Source organism: Hesperophylax consimilis, chromosome 20 (genome assembly GCF_061612785.1).
Source record: "Hesperophylax consimilis isolate HC1 chromosome 20, BYU_Hcon_1.0, whole genome shotgun sequence".
Taxonomy (NCBI): Eukaryota; Metazoa; Arthropoda; class Insecta; order Trichoptera; family Limnephilidae; genus Hesperophylax; species Hesperophylax consimilis.
In genome coordinates, this window is record NC_142855.1 from 20,804,208 (window position 1) to 20,827,681 (window position 23,474).

General features: G+C 34.7%; 2 protein-coding genes across 2 annotated transcripts; one reads left to right on the forward strand and one right to left on the reverse strand.

Annotated features, from left to right (window-relative positions):
- Positions 1–336: 336 nt before the first annotated feature.
- Positions 337–18,184, forward strand: LOC149414312 (uncharacterized). The gene is made up of 5 exons (XM_089643873.1): positions 337–464; positions 1,805–2,001; positions 5,854–6,003; positions 6,555–6,635; positions 18,090–18,184. Exons 2-5 carry the CDS (start codon positions 1,851–1,853, stop codon positions 18,182–18,184), a joined length of 477 nt encoding a protein of 158 aa, XP_089499999.1. The 5' UTR covers positions 337–464; positions 1,805–1,850.
- A 1,585-nt stretch (positions 18,185–19,769) lies between these two features.
- LOC149414313 (uncharacterized) lies at positions 19,770–22,422 on the reverse strand. The gene is made up of 3 exons (XM_089643874.1): positions 22,263–22,422; positions 20,609–21,304; positions 19,770–19,834 (listed from the first exon to the last, which is right to left on the reverse strand). The coding sequence occupies exons 2-3, from the start codon at positions 21,240–21,242 to the stop codon at positions 19,770–19,772; spliced, it is 699 nt and encodes a 232-aa protein (XP_089500000.1). The 5' UTR covers positions 21,243–21,304; positions 22,263–22,422.
- Between the last annotated feature and the right edge of the window lie 1,052 nt (positions 22,423–23,474).

Consider the following 23,474-nt stretch of genomic DNA (forward strand, 5'->3'; position numbering starts at 1 on the left):
AGTTTTTTGGGTCCGGTCGCTTACAAACTGAAATGAACCTTATGGTCGGTTGAAGTTGAGGGGCAGAGTGGTCGTTTTTTGCCTGCAGACCACCGTTTTACTTATTTTGCGCGACGGCTATGCGGAATTCGCCCGAATCATACGATTTGAATTTGCTCAATCAGAGGGCTGAAACCGTCCAAACGATAGCGTTAAAATATTCTCAGATTTATGTAACATTTACCTATATCAAAATATCTAAATAAACATACAAAAGAAACTCAAATTATTTGATAAAAGCAAATAGATAATTTACTGTCTATGACTTCATTATTGTCTATGTACAACTTAGCAATAATTTTGACACATCCTTTCTTCACTGCCAGTTGTTCCATCATGTTTCCAATCTGTAACTCTACATAATACCCTTTCAACGTTTAACCCGCGAAGTTAAATTTATCATCCCACACTTGTGATAGTTATTGGTAAGTAATAATATTCATATTTATTTTGGTAGCAGCCGTTATTCCAAATCTAACTGAACGACCACTGATCTTTAATTTGAGCTATGGCAGGCTAAAACAAACAACCGCGATGTATCTAACGTGACCTAGTTTCGTTCCTATTTATTCTTTTTTTAATGAATTTCTACACACTTTTCTCATCTAGAAAGTGCATTTTTATTCAATTCCCAGAGTTTGGCGTGATCTGCATTTCACCCCTAGTTTCTTATACCAAGTTGTATGATAAGAACATGAGTAGAATAATTAGATGTCAACCTTGACTTAAGCACTATTAAAGTGAGACAGCAACACTGTTTATACGCTTCTATGATAAGTCATCAAACTGACAATTCAACACACCTCTTAAAAATCATATAAGGTCAATAATAGTGATGAAACAAAATTTAGGCTAGATATTTAACCTAGTGTTTGCATCACTTTTCATGGCTTTCCATCACTTTTTAAAAAATGTATGTTGAGTTTTCATTTTGATTAGTTATCCAGTCACCAAATTAAATAAATTTATAAGCCGTTATAATTGCACTAATGATACAGAAATTAAATAAAAATAATTCATTAAATTTGCGTACCATTTGCGCCAGTTTGCTTGTAAATAATTTCAAAAGTATGTCATACAAGATGGTTGCCAGGCATTTGGATATGGCTTCAATGCCATTCATAAAAAATCGCTATAATGCTCTGTCCACGGCTTTTAGTTTAATGCTACGGTATATCTGCTCACTCTTTCTTCCTCTAATCCAAGTCTCTGATTGCTTATACGTCAGTCATAGTAATATCCATTGTTCTCATATCGTGTATTGACAAAATCCATTATGGTGTACGAATGTAAAACGAATTCTTTAACAATACACTCAATCTTTAGAGATAGATATTGTAATGTATTATATGTTGGGTTATTGCACGATTGGTGGCGATTCTCTCAAATTTCAGTTATTTGTGAAAAATTCAAACATGTATTCAATTTTTTTTATAGAAAAAGAAAATTTCTGATTCATTACTGAAAATAGTACAATCCTTAAATACATATTTGCATGCCCTAAACTAAACACTTCATTTTCCGAACACCACTATACCCACTCACGAAAATATTACTTTGGAAAATCACCACCAGAAGCATTAATGAAATTCTATTATTGTTCTCTTCTAATTTTGAACACTTTCAAGAAATATGTTAGAGATATCAGTAACAAAAAAAACCTTTTCCCCTATTTCCCCCTGTATTTATGTGTGAAAAAAACTTTTGTTAGTAAAAATAAATAAATGTAAAGGTCATTCACTTCCATTATCACTGATCTTTTCAGGTATGTTTGTTTTGCTTTGAAGCTATCGCTACCACAGGGCAGTGCCATGAATCTACTAAATCCAGATAATGTTTCCATCAAGACGGAACCAGGGCCCCAGGAAGAAGACGGTGAAATACCGTACACGGATATAGACATCGACCTCCAAAATGTAAATAATGAATGTTTGCAATATGCGGAGAGTATTCCGTCAGCCAGTAAGTTGCATATGCTAAAAATTTAGGACATTAAATTCGGATGTTCTAAATTCATGACCGTTTTGAAATGTCGTGTCGAAAATTTATTTGTGACATGATTTAAGTTACATTCTTTATTGTATGTTAAAAATACACATATATTGATGGAAGAAAACATCATTCCTAACTACCATACTCCGCAATGAAAGTGCTCAAGAAAAAACGTCGTTTTATGCTGAAGAATCGGAAGAATGTCTGAAGCGGACATCTTGGTGTTTCTTATTTCTTATATAAACCATATAATTTATTTTTATTTTTTTTATTATTTATTGAGTTAGTTTAGGTATTTGAATATAAACTAATATAAACAAGATCATATTTCATTTTGTAATTTTACATATTTTTACAATAAATATAACATTTATTTTTAAATACATTCATTCTTCCTTCATTCTTCAGACTTTCAGGCATTTCATTATACATTTTTAGTCCTTTGTACATTAGGCATTTCTGTGATTTTGTTTTTTTCATATGTGGCAATCTAATCCTATTTACATTTCTGGTTTCGTAATTATGAACATCTCTATTAAAAACAATTTCATCCTTAAAATTTTTTGGCATTTGGTTGTTCATGATTTTATGTACAAAAATTAACACATTAAATAATAGTCTCTTTTTTATAGAAATCCAATTTAGCTGTTCTCTCATTTGATCTATGCTTGCGTATTTTCCTTTTCCTAGTATACATCTCATAGCTCTATTCTGTATAACATCTAGCTTGTTCAAGTTTCCTTCATTGGCCAAATACAACATAGTAGAGCAATAATCTAAATGTGAAGCAACTATAGTTTTATAAATCAGCTCTGTAGTGTTTCCATTTAGTTTATTTCTTAATCTTCTAAGAAAATTGAATTTTTTAGACAACTTTTTTTATCACATATTCAAAATTTGCTGCGAAAGTTAGTTTTGAATCTAGTATCACACCCAGGTACTTAATTTCATTTACTTTTTCAATTTTTTCGTCATTAATTGTCAATTTTAACTCTGTGTTATGCGTTTTGTTGCCTATTTCCATATATTTTGTTTTGTTGACATTCAATTTTAATTTGTTTAATTTCAGCCATTTCGCTATATTTTGTAGGTCTTCATTTAATTTATTGATTGCATCTATGTACTCTTCACATGAAATATAGATTAATGTATCGTCTGCAAATAATCTAATTTTGCAATGTTTTATGGTTTTAATTATATCATTAATGTAAATAATGAATAGAATTGGACCTAATACCGACCCTTGTGGAACACCGAGGTTGTTTTCTATCGGTTCTGATTCTGAGCTTTCCACTTTTGTTACCTGTTTTCTTTCATGGAGATATTCTTTGAAAAGATTTAGAGCTACTTCAGAAAGACCTATATCTTCTAATTTTTCCCAAAGTTTTTTCCTTTCTATCGTTTCAAATGCTCTTTTAAAATCTAAAAATGCTGCAATGGTGATTTTTTTATTATCTGTTTCTTTCTTCCATGTATCAATCACAATGTTTATTGCAGCTTCACAGGAGTTATTATTACGGAATCCTGATTGTTCGTCACATAATATATGATGTTTTTCCAAATACTCAACGAGTTGTTTCTTTATTACAATTTCTAGTACCTGTTCGTATTTTGGTAACATATTTATAAGACTAAATTCTTCACATTTTCTGGTATTAACAACTTTCGGAATCGGGATCACAATAGATGTTTTCCATGTGTTTGGAAATTTTCCACTTCTTAACGATTCATTTATTATGTTCAGTAGATGAGGTCCTATCACTGGCATTGCATCCCTTAAAACTGTAAAATTTATTCCATCTGGACTCTCTTTTGATTTGGTGCTGTTTAGAATCTGTAAAAGAAATGTTTCATCAATCTCTTTAAACACAAGTTTTTCTCGGTTTAGGGGAACATTTCTCTCGCGGTTGTCTTCCTTCAGTATTGGTATGCTCTGATGTAATTTCGTTATGCTGTTTACAAAATATTTGTTGAAGCAGTTCTGTATGCTACCAGTCACCAAGTCACCAGTTAGGATATTATCTTCTTCTTCTTCGAGGTTTTGGGTGCACCAGTTCTCTATAAATGATAGAAAGTCTTTGGTACTTGCATTTGGAGAATGGTAAATTACTCCGTATACTCCTTTCTTATATCCAGAAGTTATCCTGATCGCTAGTATCCAGCAGTTCTTTTCGTATTTTGTGTTAGAAATAACTTCATATAATATGTCTTTTTTGATAATTATTATTGCTCCCCCTGTGTGTCTACTGTAGGAATCACAGCGTATTGTTGTATATCCTTGAAAAGTAACTTTGCTGTCTTCAAAATCGCATGTAATGTGAGTCTCGCTTAACATTACAAGTGCAGGATCATTTCGTTCAATCAGTATCTGGATTTCTTCATTATTCGATATCAGACTCTGAATATTTAAATATATGATTCCTTGCAGTTGGTTGCTTTTTATAAAAAAAAATTACCTTTTTCTTCTCCAATTCCAATTTCCTTTTGTATACTGAACATTCGAAGCTCCATGCTGGATGATTTGAGTCTAGGTTTATCTTCAACTTGTTTTTAGTATTAACACAATTATTAATATAAATATCATACCATGTAAATTTTTATATTTACCTATTTTGAAGGTAATAATTAATTTATTTTATTGTTAAGGAACATTTATAGACTATAAACATGAAAAAAAAACATTTGTCAACAGTCCACTTAAAATCTTATGTTCACATCATTCACAGCCCCTACCTTACTCCGCCTCACAGCGCCGCCCGACCGGGTGGTGACATAGTTAAGTTAGTTTTTGAGGTGTCACAAAAAAAAAAAAAAAAATTTAAGTGTCATTTTACACTGTGTATTAAGAAAAGATAACAGCAAAACGTGAACAAGGCAAAAGAAGAGATACAATAAAATTAAAAAAAACATATAGATCAATATGTGAAATCAAAAACAAAGAAACATTCTCAGTTTATAAAAAAAAACGAAAAACATTCACAATCTATTGCTAATTTGCTTTTTAAAATAAGCGAGACTATTTGCATATATATCTATGTAGTTACACTCAATAGAATAGTACAGACGACAAATTCGCGACAGTGGATTGAAGTATGCTATATTGTTCTTAAAAAATTCTAGATGGAATAAATTCTGCCTTCTTAAATTACGTCTATGAGGAACTTTAATAAGAATATTGTTCAGACAATGAGTTGCTTCAAGCTTGTCATGAACAATTTTGTGTAGACATATTAAGTCAGCACATTGTCTTCTTTTATCCAGGGTCGTAAAGTTAAAGTTTTGGAGTCGTTCCTCGTAAGACTGGAGTACGGCATTTAGTCCAAGTTTAAATGATAACAATCATAAATTTGTTTTTTGTGCAGATTCAATAGTTTTTGAATATTTCAAGTAGTGTGGGTTCCAGATAACACTCCCATATTCCAATATGCTTCTGACCAATGAGTGGTACAAGGTTATATTGGATTGGGGATTATTGAATGGCTTCGATATTCTATGTATAAATGCAATCATTTTCATGGATTTACTCGTGATATATTATGAATATAATATATAATCAAAGAGAAAAGGATATTAAAATAAACGAATAACGGTCACAACTTGCAATTGAACCCAGGATCTCTTGTATTTCTGGGACAGGCGTCCTTAATAAAAACAAGTCTTCAAAACGTCGTGTTAATCCTGAATTCAGTGACATTTATCTTTTTATTTGTCTCGATCTTGTTCTGTTTCATGCTTTTATTTTATTTAAATCTTTCTACTAACACAAATACGTTTTGATGTACATCCATTATCGATATAAGTATTGTTGTTTTGTTTATCCAGGTAGCATTTATTTGGAGACAGTTACCATCAAGGCGGATCTTCGACCCCGAGAAGATGAAGGGGGATATCCGTACGTGGAGATCGACATTGACCTGCCGGATATTAAAAAGGAATGCTTAGAACGTTTCGAAAGAATTACCCACACATCAGGTAAAACCGATTATTGAGAACACGTCAAACAATTCGTGCTCTCCAATGTTTTACATTTTTATGAATTCAAAGTGCTTATGTTATCTGGTATCACTCTGTTCTCTCCGGTATGGTTTAGCAATGTACGTATATTTTACAGGTTGCATAAATGTGCAACCTGTAAAAAAGGCGTTAACCATCAAGGCGGATCTTGTACCCCGAGAAGATGAAGGGGGATAAATTTCCGTGGCCTTCGCGATGTTAAAAAAACTACTTAAAACGCTTTGAAAGCATTTCCCAGACTGCAGATCAAACCACGTTTTTATGTAAGTTTTAATAATTCCAGCTGCTTGTTTTGAAAAACAAGTTATTTATTTGATTTTCTTAAAATTACCGGTTTCGCTTAGTACAAGCATTTTCAGTTCGATGATAAATCAACACACTGACGACTTATCACACATTTTAAAAGTGTGATAAAGCTAGACAAATCTTATAACCTATTTACGCTGTACGTAGGTTATAAGACTTGTTTAGCTTTCTATATACGTATTTTTTTCCTAATTTGTCGACAGATCTAAAGACGCATCCTGTGGAAAAATCATTATTTTTCTGTTCTCAAAAGAGCCGTCTGACGAGCCACACGCCGACTCACAGTGGAGAAAAACCTTTCTCATGTCCCGAGTGCAACTATTCGTGTTCACTAAAGAGCAATCTAAGGAGCCATATACTGACCCACAGTGGAGAAAAACCTTTCTCATGTTCCGAGTGCAACTATTCATGTTTACGAAGGAGCGATCTAAGGAGGCATATGCTGACCCACAGTGGAGAAAAACCTTTTTCATGTTCCACATGCAACTTTTCATGTTCTGAAAAGAGCAAACTAAGGAGACATATGCTGACCCACAGTGGAGAAAAACCTTTTTCATGTTCCGAGTGCAACTATACATGTTCTCAAAAGAGCAATCTAAGGAGCCATATGCTGACCCACAGTGGAGAAAAACCTTTTTCATGTTCCGAGTGCAACTATACATGTTCTTCAAACAATAATTTGAAGAGACATATTCTGACCCACAGTGGAGAAAAACCTTTCTCATGTTCCGAGTGCAACTATTCGTGTTCACTAAAGAGCAATCTAAGGAGCCATATACTGACCCACAGTGGAGAAAAACCTTTCTCATGTTCCGAGTGCAACTATACAAGTTCTCAAAAGAGAAATCTAAGGAGGCATATGCTGACCCACAATGGAGAAAAACCTTTTTCATGTTCCATATGCAGCTTTTCATTCTCTCAAAAGAGCGATCTAAGGAGGCATATGCTGACCCACAGTGGAGAAAAACCTTTCTCATGTCCCGAGTGCAACTATTCGTGTTCACTAAAGAGCAATCTAAGGAGCCATATACTGACCCACAGTGGAGAAAAACCTTTCTCATGTCCCGAGTGCAACTATTCATGTTTACGAAAGAGCGATCTAAGGAGGCATATGCTGACCCACAATGGAGAAAAACCTTTTTCATGTTCCATATGCAGCTTTTCATGTTCTCAAAAGAACTATCTAAGGAACCATATGCTGACCCATAGTAGAGAAAAAAACTTTTGCATGTCCCGAGTGCAACTATTCGTGTTCACGAAAGAGCAATCTGACGCGCCACATGCTAACTCACAGTGGAGAAAACCTTCTTCATGTTCCGAGTGCTACTATACATGTTCTTCATACAATCATTTGAAGAGACATATGACGACCCACAGTGGAGAAAAACCTTTTTCATGTTCCACATGCAACTTTTCATGTTCTGAAAAGAGCAATTTATGGAGCCATATGCTGACCCACAGTGGAGAAAAACCTTTCTCATGTCCCGAGTGCAACTATTCATGTTTACGAAAGAGCGATCTAAGGAGCCATATGCTGACCCACAATGGAGAAAAATCTTTTTCATGTTCCATATGCAGCTTTTCATGTTCTCAAAACAGCTATCTAAGGAACCATATGCTGACCCACAGTAGAGAAAAAACTTTTGCATGTCCCGAGTGCAACTATTCATTTTCACGAAAAATCAATCTGACGCGCCACATTCTAACTCACAGCAGAGAAAAACCTTTTTCATGTTCCGAGTGCAACTATTCATGTTCTTCAAACAAAAAAATTGAAGAGACATATGCTGACCCATAGTTCATAAAAACCTTGTTGATGTTCCATATGCAACTTTTCAATGTCTCGAAAGAGCCATCAAAGGAGCCATATGCTCACCCACAGTGCAGAAAAACCCTTTTCATGTTTCATATGCAACTTTTCACCTTCTCGAAAGAGATATCTGACGCACCATATGCTGACTCATACTGGAGAAAAACTTTTTTCATATTCCGAGTCTAGCTATTCATGTACTCGAAATAGAAGTTTGACACAACATATGCTAACTCACAAAAAGGATTAACTTTTTTCATGTTCCGATTGCGACTTTTCTCGAAACGGAAATTTTATGAGACATATGCTGACTCACAGTGTAAAAAACCATTTTCATGTTCCATGTTCAACTATTCATATTTATGAATAAAAAGAACAGTAGAAATAACCTTTTTCATGTTACGAGTGCCCCACATTGATTTACTCGGGAAAAACCTTCCTCATGTTCCAACTGCAACTATTCATTTTCTACAAACGGATGACTTAAAATTCACTGCTGTTCCCACGGTGGAACCTGGTTCGTGTGTTTATATATACATGTTAGATATTTCGATATTGTATGTTTAGATGTTTTTGTATATTTATAATACCAAGGTATACCAAGCCTTAAATAATCTTTCTCATAAAAAAACTTCCGGACCTGATGGCTTTCCAGAGATCTTACTAAAAGAATGTAAATATACTTTAGCTAACCCAATTTGTATGTTGTACAACTTATCACTATCATCCGGAACTTTTGCAGACTCATGGAAAATTTCGTATATTCGACCCATTTTCAAGTCTGTGAACAAATCAAATATTGGAAATTACAGACCAATATCAATTATATCTAATATTCCGAAAATATTTGAATCAATAATTACAAAGAAAATCAATCAACAGCATGGATTTAGATCAGCGAAATCTACAACAACTAATTTACTTTCTTTTACAAACATCATTGTTAAAGCTTTAGAAGACAACTCTCAGGCTGATGTCCTTTACACCGACTTCTCTAAAGCCTTTGACAAAGTAAATCACTCAATACTCATGGCCAAACTTTAAGCTTTAGGTATTAGAAACCCTATGTTATCATTTTTTCAATCTTACTTGAGTGACAGAAAACAAAAAGTTAAAATAAATAACTATGAATCCTTTAACATTGATGTAACGTCCGGTGTTCCCCAAGGAGCCCATTTGGCACCGCTTCTTTTTAACCCAATGAACTCAATGTTGATAAATGTAAAGTTTTGTCCTTTTACAGAGCCAATAAACCTATTCAGTTTGAGTATAAACTAAATGGTGCTTGTCTATCAACTGTAACATCCATCAAGGACCTTGGGGTCACTCTTGATTGCAATCTCTCTTTTCGAAATCATATAAATAACATCGTAAATAAATCACTTAAGCTACTCGGGTTCATTCATAGAATTACCTCAGACTTTAAACATATAAGAACACTTAAAACTCTATATTGTTCGTTGGTTCGTCCTCACCTTGAATATGCCAGTGTCATTTGGTCTCCTTTCTATGCTGTCCACATTAGTCACATCGAATCTGTCCAACATCGCTTCCTACGGCGAATTGCTTGGAGGTTAGGACTTGAAAGAGGCGATTACTCATATGAGGTAATTGAACAGACTTTAAACCTATCTTCATTAGAAAAACGTAGAAAAGACTCCGATCTAATTTGCATATTTAAAATAATCAACAGTATAACCGACTCACCTGAACTGCTACAACTCATTCAATTCAACACCCCATCCCGTAGACTCCGAAATAATGAATTGTTGTTCCTCAATCACCATTCAACTAACTATGGGTACCATTCTTCTTTGTCTAGAATGTCGAGACTTGTAAACTCAAGTCAGAGCATTGAATTTTTTGGTGTAAGTCTAAATGACTTTCAAAAAGCGATACGTAATGTGTAATTTTTCACAACTTAATCGTTATTGATGCTATGACTTGTAGTTATATTCTATATGAACATTTTCTATTTTACATTGTCTATGCCCTTCACATTCATGTACTCTCCATTCACTGTCATCTATGTTTTCTTATTCGTGTCAATATTATGGTTTTAATGGACATATTGTCCGTAAATTAATTAATAAATAAATAAATATATATATGGATCGAAATTTTCGCTAATAACACTGGATATTTTAATCATATGTCTAAAATGTCTCGATCATACAACGATCTTGCTAAACTACATACTAGTATAGATATTTTCGAAAATAATATAACTTATTTCAAATGATATCTCCACAATCTCTGTACCTACAAAAAAAAATATTTGTCGATATTTGATGGTTTGATATTTTCTATTATATACCAAATTTAAAAATATATTTTTTTAAATTATTATGTCTTTTAATTTTTGTAATATTAAACTTTGTTTAAAAATACTGATATTATTGCTTTTGCTTCTGTGAATGTGCAAATGTGTATTTGCAGACGCATTAGTATTTGCACGTTAAGTTATTTTATACTTCCCACAAGATTGTACTTTAAATATCCTGTTTGTGCTTCTAGAAAAATTTAAAAATATATTCTAAATAAAAATAAAACAACTTGTCCAGTTCACAAAGACGAATTCTGAGGAAAATGAATTCTAACATTCCTTAGAAGCAAAATCATTTATCAAATATATATTGTTGAGAAGATAATCATTACTACAAATCAATTGTAGAAGATAACGAAATGCAAATGCTTTGTGATCATGTCAACCAGCCTACTTCTTTTGTTAAAGATTTCATCAATCAGTCTACTCCATTTACTGATGGTTTGGTAAACCAGCCTTCTTCATTTGATAATGAGGTGGTTGGCCAGCCTTCTTTATTTCCTTATGATTTGGTCGGCCAGACTACCTCTATAGCTTATAATTTGGATATCCAGCCAACTTTGTGTGCTCCTTTGTGTGATTTATTCAACCAATCATTTAGTCAATATTTTTGCAAAATTGGCTCGAACTTAGCAAATAAAATCAAACAATCTTCATTTACTGCCGAAAAAACAGTGTGGAATGAAAATGTCAATTAAGAAAACTCCCTTAACATAGTCAAGATAACAAGTGAAGATATAAGAAATACCATAGCCTCCCTAAACACAAATACCTCATCGGGAAATGAACTCCTATCAAACAGAGCAATTAAATATCTTCTAAATGAGCTAATCTACCCACTGACGTGCCTTGTAAATCTTTCAATAAGAAAAGGTATTTTTCCCACACGTCTTAAAATTGCTATGATTATTCCAATATACAAAAGTGGTCCCAAAAATGATATATCTAACTATCGGCCATTTAGTCTATTACCTACACTTTCGAAAACATTGGAAAAAGTAATAAAAAACAAATGGTTAAATTTTTGGATGAAAATAAAATATTATCAACGACGAAATATGGTTTTAGGGAAAACCTGGGTACTGGTGATGCTGTAGCTAAAGTAACAAATACAATTTAAAAAAAACTGGATGAAGGTAAAAAATGCTTGGCAGTTTTTATTGACCTTCAAAAAGCTGTTGATACAATTGACCATTTAATACTATTTTTTAAATTTAAAAAAATGGAAGTACGGAGCAAGGTCTGACTGTACTCCAAAACTGGTTAAAAGCAAACTCCCTTACATTAAATGTGAGTAAAACTAAATATCTAACATTCTCTTAAAACAAAAGAGGTCAACCAACGAATGAGCATACACTCAAATAACATGAATGTCTAAACAAATATCCGCAATGTTCTTGCCCGCATATAGTCCAAACTAAAACAATTAAAAATCTTTGGATTTCAATTGACGACAGACTTCATTGGGATGCACACATCGAAGGAACCTCAAAAAAGCTAACAAAACTCATCTATTTCTTCAAAAAATTACGAAATATCTTGTCAACTACAGATCTAAAGAGAGTATATTATTTATTTATTTATTTATTTACGCCCTAATGGGCTTTTACAAAAGTAGTTAACAAGGAATACAGTTGTGTTACATAGTTTACAATAAATTATGATTTTTGATAAAATTAAGGTAAATTCAAATTAATAGTGTGGATTACGGAAAGCTAAATATGTATTGAGGAACATATACATATAAAAACAAAAGTGTATTCACTACAGAATTGTGAATTCATACATCTCAGTAAAATGATTAAAAAGATTTCGTTTCATAACTAATACGGAATCTTTAATTAAGCATGTCTACAATATTCCCAAATTTATTGCCAAAATGATGTAGTCTATTTATAGGTGTATGAGCTACATAGTTGGTTTTAAAATTGTCACAGAAAAATGTAGCACAATGTATGCCACTCTCTATTTTTTTTATTTTTTTTTTAATTTTTTTTTTAGGAATATGGAATAATAGGATGGGGCTCAGCATCATCAAACCATCTTAAACAACTAAAGAAAACTCAAAATTGGATCATAAAAACCTTATTAAAGCTCCCCTTAAGGACGCCAACTACTGATATTTTTAATCTGTTTGATGTTCCAAGTTTACAAAAAATCTATGCTAAAAATATTCTAGTTCATCACCTAAAAAATAAACCAGAGGCAAACCCCTCTCACGATCATAAAACCAGAGCGAAGCAAACAGACATACTAAATATTTCTAAATGTAATTCTACCTTTGGACAAAGAAGCTCTGAATTTTTAGCAATAAAATTATATAATAAGCTCCCTCTCAACATCAAACAAAGGAAAACGAAAAAAAACTACATTAAGGACATCAAATCTTGACTTAAGGAAATAACGGAAGAATAACTAGCTAATATATGAAAAAAATCATCTTAGTCGCTGAAAACGTATACTAACATATATAGTCCCCCTCAGCACAGGATCTCCTAGTGAGGAGGACTTCAATAATCTGTTTTAATTTTATATATTTTTTTTTCATGTGCCATACAAAAATGTACCTAATTATTTAAAAAAGTAACTAAATAAAATTTAAAAAAAAAACTACTACATTTGCTTATGATTTTGTTAACCTGACTACTTCATGTGCTTATGAGTTTGTCAACGAATCTACTTCATTTGCTAATGATTCGTCTTACCAGTCGAAAACATATTCTGACGCTTTGGTCAGTAATTCTACAACCAACGCCAGCGGGATAACAATTTATTTATTTATTTATACTGGGTTTTTACAGATGTTCTCACTTACGTAAGAGCTATCCAGTTATAAAAACTTAGTTAAGTTACAATCTAAACATTACATACACACAGGCAAAAATGCAATTAAATACAGGTTACGTACAATTAAAAAACCAAACAAATAGTGAACTTTTTTTTGAATTTGTATAGATTATCGACGAAAATATCTACTTCAGCACAGCGATATTATGTTTGAATATATTCACGTGAAAAATGCTATGGTGTCTTAAACAATGGGAATTGGGGACATTTATTTCAATATTGCCAAGACATAATGAGATATCAAGATGGCCGTGGATAATTTTATTCAAACATAATTATTAGGTCAGTCAATTGCCTTCTTATTTTAAGTGTATTAATCTTAAAGTATTCACGACGTGCGTCGTATGATCTAAGATGATCATTTAGTCCACATTTGAAAGATAATGGTCTAAGCATTTTTTTTACTGATTCTAAAATGTTTTCATTCTTGCTACAATGTTGATTCTAAATAGTGCTTCCATATTCAAGTTTACTTCTAATTGAGGCATAGGAAAGGGTTAGAATTGATAGAGGATCTTTGAAAGGTTTTAAATCCCATCATTTTAAGTGATTTGGACTTAATGTCATTAATGTGTAAATCAAATATAAATCTAGAATCAAAAGTAATTCCTAGATCTCTTATAGAAGACACTTTTTTGAGAATAATCTTATTAATAACATAGGAAAAATTGTTTATAACCTTATTTAGAGTAAAGTTTAAAATATAAGATTTTTCAAAATTTAAGTGCATATCATTGACAGTACATCAGTTATTTAGTAAGTGTTATCCAATTAACCGGTAATAGATCTTGTTGACATTTATTATAGTTTCCTTTCCTGAAGTTATAATTTGAATCATTTTTCTTATTTTCTAAGAAATTATTTTTATTTTGTTTTACCTTAATTTCAAATGAAGGGTGATAATTATCTAATTTGGCCTGGTGCTGTATGTATATCTATGTAAACTTTATCAAACAAAATAAGGTCTAATAAATTTTCATTTCCATTGAGTACAAAGTTAAATTGATAGAAATTACAAATTAATAAAAGGTTCACAAGACTGTGTGCTTTCTTGCTTTTATAATTAGAAGGAGAAAGGACATTATTTTTAAACGAAGTGTCAGGTAACCATTTAGTTTCTGGCAAATTGAAATCACATGTAATAATGAACTGTGAATTGTAATTTGAATGCCTTAAATATAAATCCTGTAATTTTACGATCTGACTGCAATAATTATCAACAGTTACATTAGTAGGAATGTAGACGACACAAATAAAAATTAACAAGTTTGAATGAGTATTGGACTTGATCACGAACCATAAATCTTCATTGTCACTTTCCCACTCAGTTTTTCTAGAAACAAGAAGTTTTTTAGAAACGGCGGCTAGAACTCCACCACCTTCTTTAGACACAGATTTGGTGGACTCGCGATCTCTTCTAAATACTATGTAGGGTCAGTGGGCCGGTTGTGGCCATCGGGCCGGTTCTGGCCATTTTCAACTTTACAAGTCGAAATACAAGCTAAATAAAATCGAATCTTTTTTTAACCCTATGGCAAAATGCATATTTGTTAATGGCCTTCGTTGACAAGTGACACAATAAATCTTATTGTTAACAGTTTGTGTTTGGTCGATGCGAATAAGTGTTGCGGAATTTTTTATTGAGATTGTTATCCAAAACCTTAAGGAACCCACTGTAAGTAGGGAATGCAATCCCGGTATACCGGGATCCCGAAATACCGAGATCCCGCAGACATTTAGCGGGACTAATCTCGGTCGAAAATTTTGCGGGATCCCGCTGGTCTGGCGGGATTACAGAGAATTACCTTCAATTCACTTACAATAGGCTAATGACTATTGTGCACAACCAGCGTGGAAGCTGAACGAGCTTTTTCAGCCGCTGGCTACCTTGTGTCCAATATCAGAAGCCGTTTTTCAGATGAGACAATTAATACTTTAACTTTTTTACGAAGCTATTTCCAAAATAATGTTTAATTAAACTTATGATGCTCATTGTACAAGAATATTGTTTATCGTGTGAACGTCATTATTTAAATTTAAGTTTCATTTCAGTTTCAGTGCCGGCAATCCGGGCGAATTTATTTTATTTTCATTTGTGCACATAGATTTCTTTTACCCACCTCACTAAACAAAGTCTTTTCCGAGGCGGGTATGTTATGTAAATTTATGTCGTATCTTATTCTTTGCCAATTTATGACTTAAACTTTACCTATGTCCAACTAAAGGTATACCTATTAATAAATCATTTAAAATGTCCCAAAGAACTTGTTTTATTATAGGTATAAGTTTAAAAGTCTAAAAACAAGGTTGGTAGATCGAGGTATCAGGTCTTTATACTATTGATTAGATATTATCTTAGTCCACTCTGTTGGATCCCGCAAATACCTGGATCCTGCGGGACTAAGATTGTTCAGTCCCGCAAATACCTGGATTGACATTTCCTGGCGGGATTGCATTCCCTAACTGTAAGTAATCCTAATATATATTTGTAATCTTTTTGATGTTTTATTTGACAACAAGTTGTACCCCTTATAAAAGGGTAAAGTAATATGTTTTTGAGGTTATTTTTAGCAAATTGGTTGTTTAAACATGATTTTTCGATGTGGCCATTACTGACAAAAGAATTTATACAAATGTATGGGTTGTGGCCACGTTGGTGGCCACAAGTGGCTCCCATACAGTACTAGTTTTGGCCATTATCTAAAAAAATGTACATATCCGCTAATTTTGATATTTTAACTTAATAAATTATTATGTTTCTTCTTTAGAACTGTGAAAATGACTCCGGCAAATAAGAAGAAAGATGCTATTGAGCACTCAAAACGCAATTTTGTTTGTTATTCACCATTGAAAGTGATTTTGGCACTCGATGCTATAAAAGGAGGTATGAAGGTATCTACTGCTAGTAAAAACTACAAAGTAACCCGTAGTACTTTGCGTAACAAAATATGTGGACGTGCACCAGCGGCCTCAGGTCACGTAGGACCACAAGCTGTACTTGGTATAGAAATAGAGATGTCACTAGTCAGGTGGATTAAAGATTGTGCCCGGGCAGGTTTTCCAATTAACAGGGAATGTTTATTAGATTCCGATTGTTGTTACTGGCAACATCAATACTCCTTTCATCAATAATCGCCCTGGGAGGACATGGTTTGAGTCATTTATGACGAGACATCCTGATTTAAGCAAAAAACATGCAGAGTACATAAACAAGGCACGCGCATTGAAAACCGAAGAAAAAATCAGAAACTGGTTTGAAGAAGTCATTAGTTTGTTAGGACCTGATGGATGTAAGATTTTTGAAGATCCAGCTCGAGCATGGAACTGCGATGAAACTTCATTCTTCTTAGCCCCCAAAGGTGGACTTGTCTTAGCGACGAAAGGCGAACATGTTTACGACACTTCAAAAAACAGTGATAAAGAAAATATCACTACTCTGTTTACAGTAAATGCTCTTGGAGAACTAGCTCCACCTCTGACACACTTTACAAATACAAAAGAATGAATTCAGATGTAGTTCAAAATGCACCTAATCGTTGGTCTATTGGTAAGACAGACAAAGGGTGGATGACTGCTGAGTCTTTCTATGAATTTATTGGTAATGTGTTCCTGCCTTATCTCAAAGAAAAGGGTACAATACGATAAGACTGGATTCCACAGGTAAAGCCGTCGGGTTTCGAAGAACTAGATCGAACACCCCTGGAATGAGATTATGTCCTGGTTGAATTCATGAATCCCAAAGCCACTTTTTATTATGTCGGCAAAATATTGCGTTCAAAAAACGAAGACAACGACTTCGAGATAAGCTACCTGAGAAAACATAATACCACTGGTAGCCAATTCACAATGCCACTAATTCCTGGTTTGGCATCTGTTGCTGAGATTGATATTAAAATGATATTGCCACCACCATTATTTACAGGTAAAAGCAAAAGGCAAAATTCTTTTTATACTTTCGAAATCGAACTCTCAGGTCTAAATTTGCGCTAATTTTTATTTTTTATAAGTTTAATGTATAACTTGAATAATAAACATCGATTTATAATCATTACTGTGTTTAATTTAGATAAAAAATGTAAGTTCCCTACATAGATTCATGTGGCCAAAACCGGCACACGGGTGTGGCCAAAACTGATTAAATTGTGGCCACAACTAACGCATGTGCCGAGTTCAATGAAAAAAAATTATTTTAAAATAATTAACGAACTGTTACTGGATATATTTACATATATTAAAGACAGGTATTTTTATTGTACATTAATGTTGGAAAAATTATAATTTACATTTATGTGCAAGTTTGGTGCTCATTCAAAAACGAAAAAATCCTTAAGGTGGCCACAACCGGCCCACTGACCCCATCTGTCATCAAACAATTCTTCACTGAATACTGTTGAGTTCAACCATGTTTCGGTAAAACAAATGATGTCATAGTTATTAATTAAAATTTCATTACGTACACTGACAGTCTTTGTTCGAATACACCTCACGTTTTGATAAAATATATTGAATGTACCAACAGTAAGTAACCCGTCATCTTTTTTCTGTATGATTAGACGCCATAGTCGGTCATGCCAACGTGCATATCAATCGCGGCTTTTTGTGCAGGGCAGACTATATCTCCCGTGGCATTGTTTTTCTGGTTTCTTGAAGCGAGTGCAGGTCGCGCAGATCGCAGCTTGTGATTTCTTGGGGAAATCCATAAAATCATGTCCGGTCAGAGCGCAGTGGCGACAAGTTTGTAATTCTTGTGTGCAGAATTTTCTGGTATGGCCGTACTGGTGGCACTGGAAACATCGTGTGGCTCCTTTGTAATCGCGGGCGCGGCAGGCGTTCCACCCAAGGAAGCATAAGCCGCTATCTATTAATACCTTTTTTCCTACTGGATGACACGTAATTATCATATTCATAGAGCCGGAATCTTTTTTGCCGCATAGGGATACTCTCCTCATTGTACGTATGTGATCTTCTTTGGAGAGGTTGCATTTCCCATTTATATTGCCCTGGTGTAAGACCACCATTCAGAATTGAAACGTTGCTCCAAATGGCTTTAGCCGTGTTTAGTGACTAGATCTGAATAGCCAGGTACTTCCCCACCTTCCTCTTTCCCTTCCCCACTTACCTTCAGCCTCACAACATCTCCCGATTGGGGATGCCATAGTCTCACTGGCTCCAGACGGGAGCTGTTGGGACTCTTGTGAGGTATTCACTGTAAAAAAAATATATATATATATATATATTATTGTCGAATATTTCTTCAAATAGAATCACTCGTGGGTTCGCCTTTCGGTACATCATATACTACTATTTTAGGGAGTTTTCCCATTGGGCTTATCATTTTGATTCCTTTGGCGTTCAATTTTTCTTTCACCTTTTTGATATTCTCCACCCCTCCGGAATTGGTTGTTTGCATTGCAATTCCTACGCCCTTTATTTTCCTCCTGTATAAGTATTTTTATTAGGATTTTTCTCAGATGTGGGAATGTTTGATAGATTGGCTGTATTTTTCTATGAGCTTGTCCGATTTCCCTTCAATTCCCTTTTGGACCTGTGAGAAAGTTTGAGCAGTATTATCCATCGCATTTATAATCACCATTTTCCTAATTTTTTCTAGAGCACTGTTGATGGCAGATCGATCCTCTCTGTTAATAATATATTGTTTTTTCCCTTATTCATTATTTGCTTGATGCTGTCTATCAGAAGCAGTATAGGATCTAGAATATTCATAACAATAAAATGGTTTGTCTCCATTTTACTTTCAATCCTATCACTAGTGGGGTTTAAAATAACTTCAGTTTGGTTTGTGGGACTTGATGCAGTCCTGACACTTGAAAGGTTTTCCATCTCCTGCGCATTGTGGACTTGGTTTGCTGATTCAGACAGGCGCTCACCATGGAGGCTCCTAAAAGGAGACTCCGATCGTATGTGAGTAAAGCGAGGCAGCGAGTTCTCCATGTTCGTGCACGCTAGCTCGGCTCGAAGATTCTCTAGTTCCTGTCGCTGTGCTTTCATTTTTTCAGATTATAGTACGATTGATATTTTAGCAGAATCATCCTCAGACTCAGAAGAGCACATGATGAATTGTTTTTTCCCGTGACAGTAAATACCGTCACGCACTTCAAAGAATATCCATAAACCGAAACTTTGTTGTTTAGAATTTGTGTATGGCTTACTCAGATTTGCTGATTTTCTATGGTTAAGTTAAGATGATCTTCAGTAGTCACCAATCTAAGGCTGATTTTAGTGTCACGCTCACCGTCAGCGCTCATAGCTCAGCGCGTAGTTCGTCAGCGCTGAGGCTCAGCGTGGCTCGTTTCAGTGTCGTACTGACCGCCTTACTGTACAGTCGAAGACCAAAATGCGGAGTGTATTAGTTATTGCTGCTTTGTACTACCTATCCCAAAAAAATAAAAACCGGCGACGACGAAGACTCCATGTTCATCCATTGATTGAGCAGAGAGCCGTTGCTGGAGACTTTGTCTTGTTATATGGCACTTTAAGGGCTGACGAAAGCAAATTCTTTAATTACTTTCGAATGTCAACGAGAACTTTTGACGAATTACTGGCAAAGATACAGGATAAACTGGTCCATTGCAGCTTACGACGCGTGCCTATACCACCGATTGAACGACTAATGGTGACTTCAAGGTAGGAAAAAAACTTATTTATTATCATAATGTTTAATCATAGTAAAGTATAGGCAGAGATATAATATTATTAATTAACTAACCATCACGCCGTTTCCCCGCAGGGGTAGGCAGAGAGGACGGACCGCCAAACAACTCGGTCTTGGCACACACTCTTTGCTTCACTCACATTCATACATCGTCTCATACATTCTCTTCTATTATTCCGACTTCTGACTTGGCCCGATTCAAGTATCTGATTTACTTGATCGTACCATGTCTTCCTCGGGCGTCCCCGACTTCTTCTGCCATTCACATTTGCGTCGTATATTCTTCTTACACTTCTTTCTTCGCTCATTCGCTCTACATGCCCAAACCATCTGAGGGTCCCTTTCTTGATCTTACTCATTATGCTTACATCAGCCTTACATTCTTTGCGGATATACACATTTCTCACATGATTATACATTGTTTTACCACACATACATTATAGTATTAAACTATATATTATCTCTGGTATAGGTAAGAAAAAAACATATTTATTGTTAAACTACTGTTTATTATTATAATGTTTCATATTAAAGGTAAGGAGAAAGAAAAAAAAAACAAACAAATTATTATTAGTACTAGCTGTTTGATAACCCGAGTAACCTGGATTCGCATCGTTGGTTTCGTACCCTGGGCCACCTTTAGTCTGATAATTGTATGATGATGCATACGAGTCGCGTGTAAACCTTTCGTCATTGGAGTAAGAGCTATTTGATCTGTTGCAATTTCGAATATCCATGGCTTCGCGCAACACTCTCGATCTAAACTCTAGCTTTTGTCCTACATCAAACATTTTTAAAATTGGACCTAAAGAAGCAAAAAAAGCCAGGTCATCAGCGGCAAGTGTTTGATTACTTAGTAAAGTTAATAACTCTCTTTCAAATGGAGAATTTTCTGGATTAGTTTTCGGGGCCCTTCTTTTTCTCTTTTCCAGCCAAGGTCTTTGTGTTGATGCTGAATCAACATCACGGTCATTCTGCTCACCCTGTTGCGTGTTTGAAAAAACTTGCTGCATTAACATATCAGAATCTTGAGTATTTTCTGAAGATACCATACCATCCAATGATGCCGTATTATCTATATTTACTGAGGGTGAGGGAAGGGGACGAGAGGGCATGGTTTCATTTAGTGATTCATCAACTTCATTGTCAATTGTTGGAGCTAGGAAGCTTAGTTCGTCATAATATATGTACTTTTTGGATTTTCGTGCAGCACTTCCAGAAGGCGTTTTTTTCATTGCGTTTTTGGTTCGAAAATACGCATCCCGGGCTGTTTTCCACCTTTGTTGGACCAGTTTTCCTGAAATAATAAAAACTTTTTATTTTCAGATTTCTTGCTACGGGTCTAACATATACAGATTTGCAGTACTCATTTAGGATGGGAATCGCAACAATCAGTAAGATCGTGAAGGAAGTGTGTAAAGTAATATGGGAAACACTACACGATGAATGCATACCAACAATTACACCTGATATGTGGCTAAATATTGCTAACGGTTTTCTGCAAAAGACCAACTTTCCAAATTGCATCGGAGCTATTGATGGCAAGCACATCCGAATCGTAAATCCAACTGGTGGTGGATCAATATTCTACAACTATAGTTCTCCTAGCTATGTGCGATGCAGATTATTGTTTTACATATATGTTAACATTGGAACATATGGGAAAAACTCGGACTCGACTATATTCCAAAATAGTACACTATACAGGAGCCTCGAACAAAATACTTTAAATATTCCAGGACCGAAGCCACTGCCTGGAACAAATACTCCAGTTGCACATATAATTGTGGGTGATGGTGCATTTGGAATATCAAATAAAATTCTGAAACCATATGCACGATCCAATATAACCCACAAGAAAAAAGTATTTAACTATAGACTGAGCCGCAGTAGACGATACATAGAATCGACATTTGGTATAATGTCAAACAAGTTCAGAGTATTTCATACGCCTATTAATGTGAGTTTTGATGTTACAAAGAATATAGTTAAAGCATGCTGCGTTTTGCACAACTTTATAAGAATTCGCGATGGTTATCGTATTGAAGACACACTTACAATTGAGGGTATGGTAGACTTGTCAACTGTACCTACAAACAGGTCTGGACACGCTCTGCGAGAACATTTTGCTGAGTACTTTGTGAGCCCTATTGGAAGCGTGCCCTGGCAAGATTCGTGTATATTTTAACTTAAAAAGGCTTTGTTACGTCCTGTAGTGTAGGCATTCAGATAATAAAATAAGAAAGTAAACAAACCTAGTTGTTGTTTTTCTTCTCCTGAAATATTTTCGAACAATGTGTCGGCAATATCCTCCCAGGCTTTGTTTCTTGCATCTTTATGTTTGTAGAGTGGATCGGATGCATCCCACAATTTCTTCCTCAGGCGAACCTCATCGATAACTCGACCTGTATCCACTTCACGATTCGCCATGACTGTACACGCGATGACATCTGCTCCGCTCGACACTAGAACGTTCACTGAAAACAGAGGCGCTCGTGCGATGGTCAGCGCTGACAGCTACGCGGCGCTGACGCGCGACGCGTACGGCCGCGTAGCTGTCAGCGCTGACCACCTTGCGCGCTGATAGCTACGCGTCATTCAAAAACGCTTCCTAGAAGTTCATATATCTCGACCATCAGCGCCGACGGTGCGCGTGTGGTCAGCGTGACACTAAAATCAGCCTAAACCGTTTTTGGTATTTGTGATTTATATCTGTGATTTTACGTCTGGGACGTTCCGTCTTGGTGGAAACAGTCTCTTAATTTCGTAGACGCATGGCACTGCTGTGGTAATTGGTTCTAGCCCAAACAAATATACCTGAAACAGAATATTTGCGACTTTCCAATCAAAGCATTGATACGAATGCTGATACTTTTAGAAACCTCTTGTTTATAGTAACGTTACGTAAGTCTCTTAATACGGTGAAATGCGGCTACTTTGATGGATTTTGATTTTATTTTTACAACAATTTGGAAATCGATAAAACAAATGGTTAGAAAATTAAACTTAAAGATGACACTATTATTGCTTATCGAATAAGACCTCACCTTGATGTTTGTAGATTTAAATTTATAAAAAATAGGACTGTTGAACGCTTTGTCCCTCTTTTGACAGCTAGGTCAAAGATAAGTGCATCACTAGACGGTTAGTTTCGACATTTGCATTATGGTAAGTACTGGAGCATTAAAAATAAAAATATTTTTCAGTGTCTAATTTCACCAATACCCGATACATGCGAAAAGTAAGAGTTTTTTTCAAATAATTTCAAAGGAGAGTGAGGTTATTTTTTTGGGCCTATGTCATATTTGGAGATGCTTTGTATTTTCAAGCAGAGGAAGTTCAGAGAAGAAAAAGGTATGAGAGAAGGGTAGGAATCTAAGGATCAGTGTATCCAGGAGCATCTCACAACTGCGCTACTGACTCACCCAAAATATACGCTGTGACTTCACAACCACATCTTTCACTGT

Excerpts from the sequence above, each read along its gene's own strand:
- LOC149414312 (XM_089643873.1), top strand. The coding sequence starts at position 1,851 with ATGAATCTACTAAATCCAGATAATGTTTCCATCAAGACGGAACCAGGG. Across the intron at positions 2,002-5,853 it reads GGAGAGTATTCCGTCAGCCA|GTAGCATTTATTTGGAGACA; the intron begins GTAAGTTGCATA and ends TTGTTTATCCAG. Across the intron at positions 6,004-6,554 it reads AAGAATTACCCACACATCAG|ATCTAAAGACGCATCCTGTG; the intron begins GTAAAACCGATT and ends ATTTGTCGACAG.
- LOC149414313 (XM_089643874.1), bottom strand. The coding sequence starts at position 21,242 with ATGAAAAAAACGCCTTCTGGAAGTGCTGCACGAAAATCCAAAAAGTAC. Across the intron at positions 19,835-20,608 it reads AACCAACGATGCGAATCCAG|CCCTTAAAGTGCCATATAAC; the intron begins GTTACTCGGGTT and ends TGCTTTCGTCAG.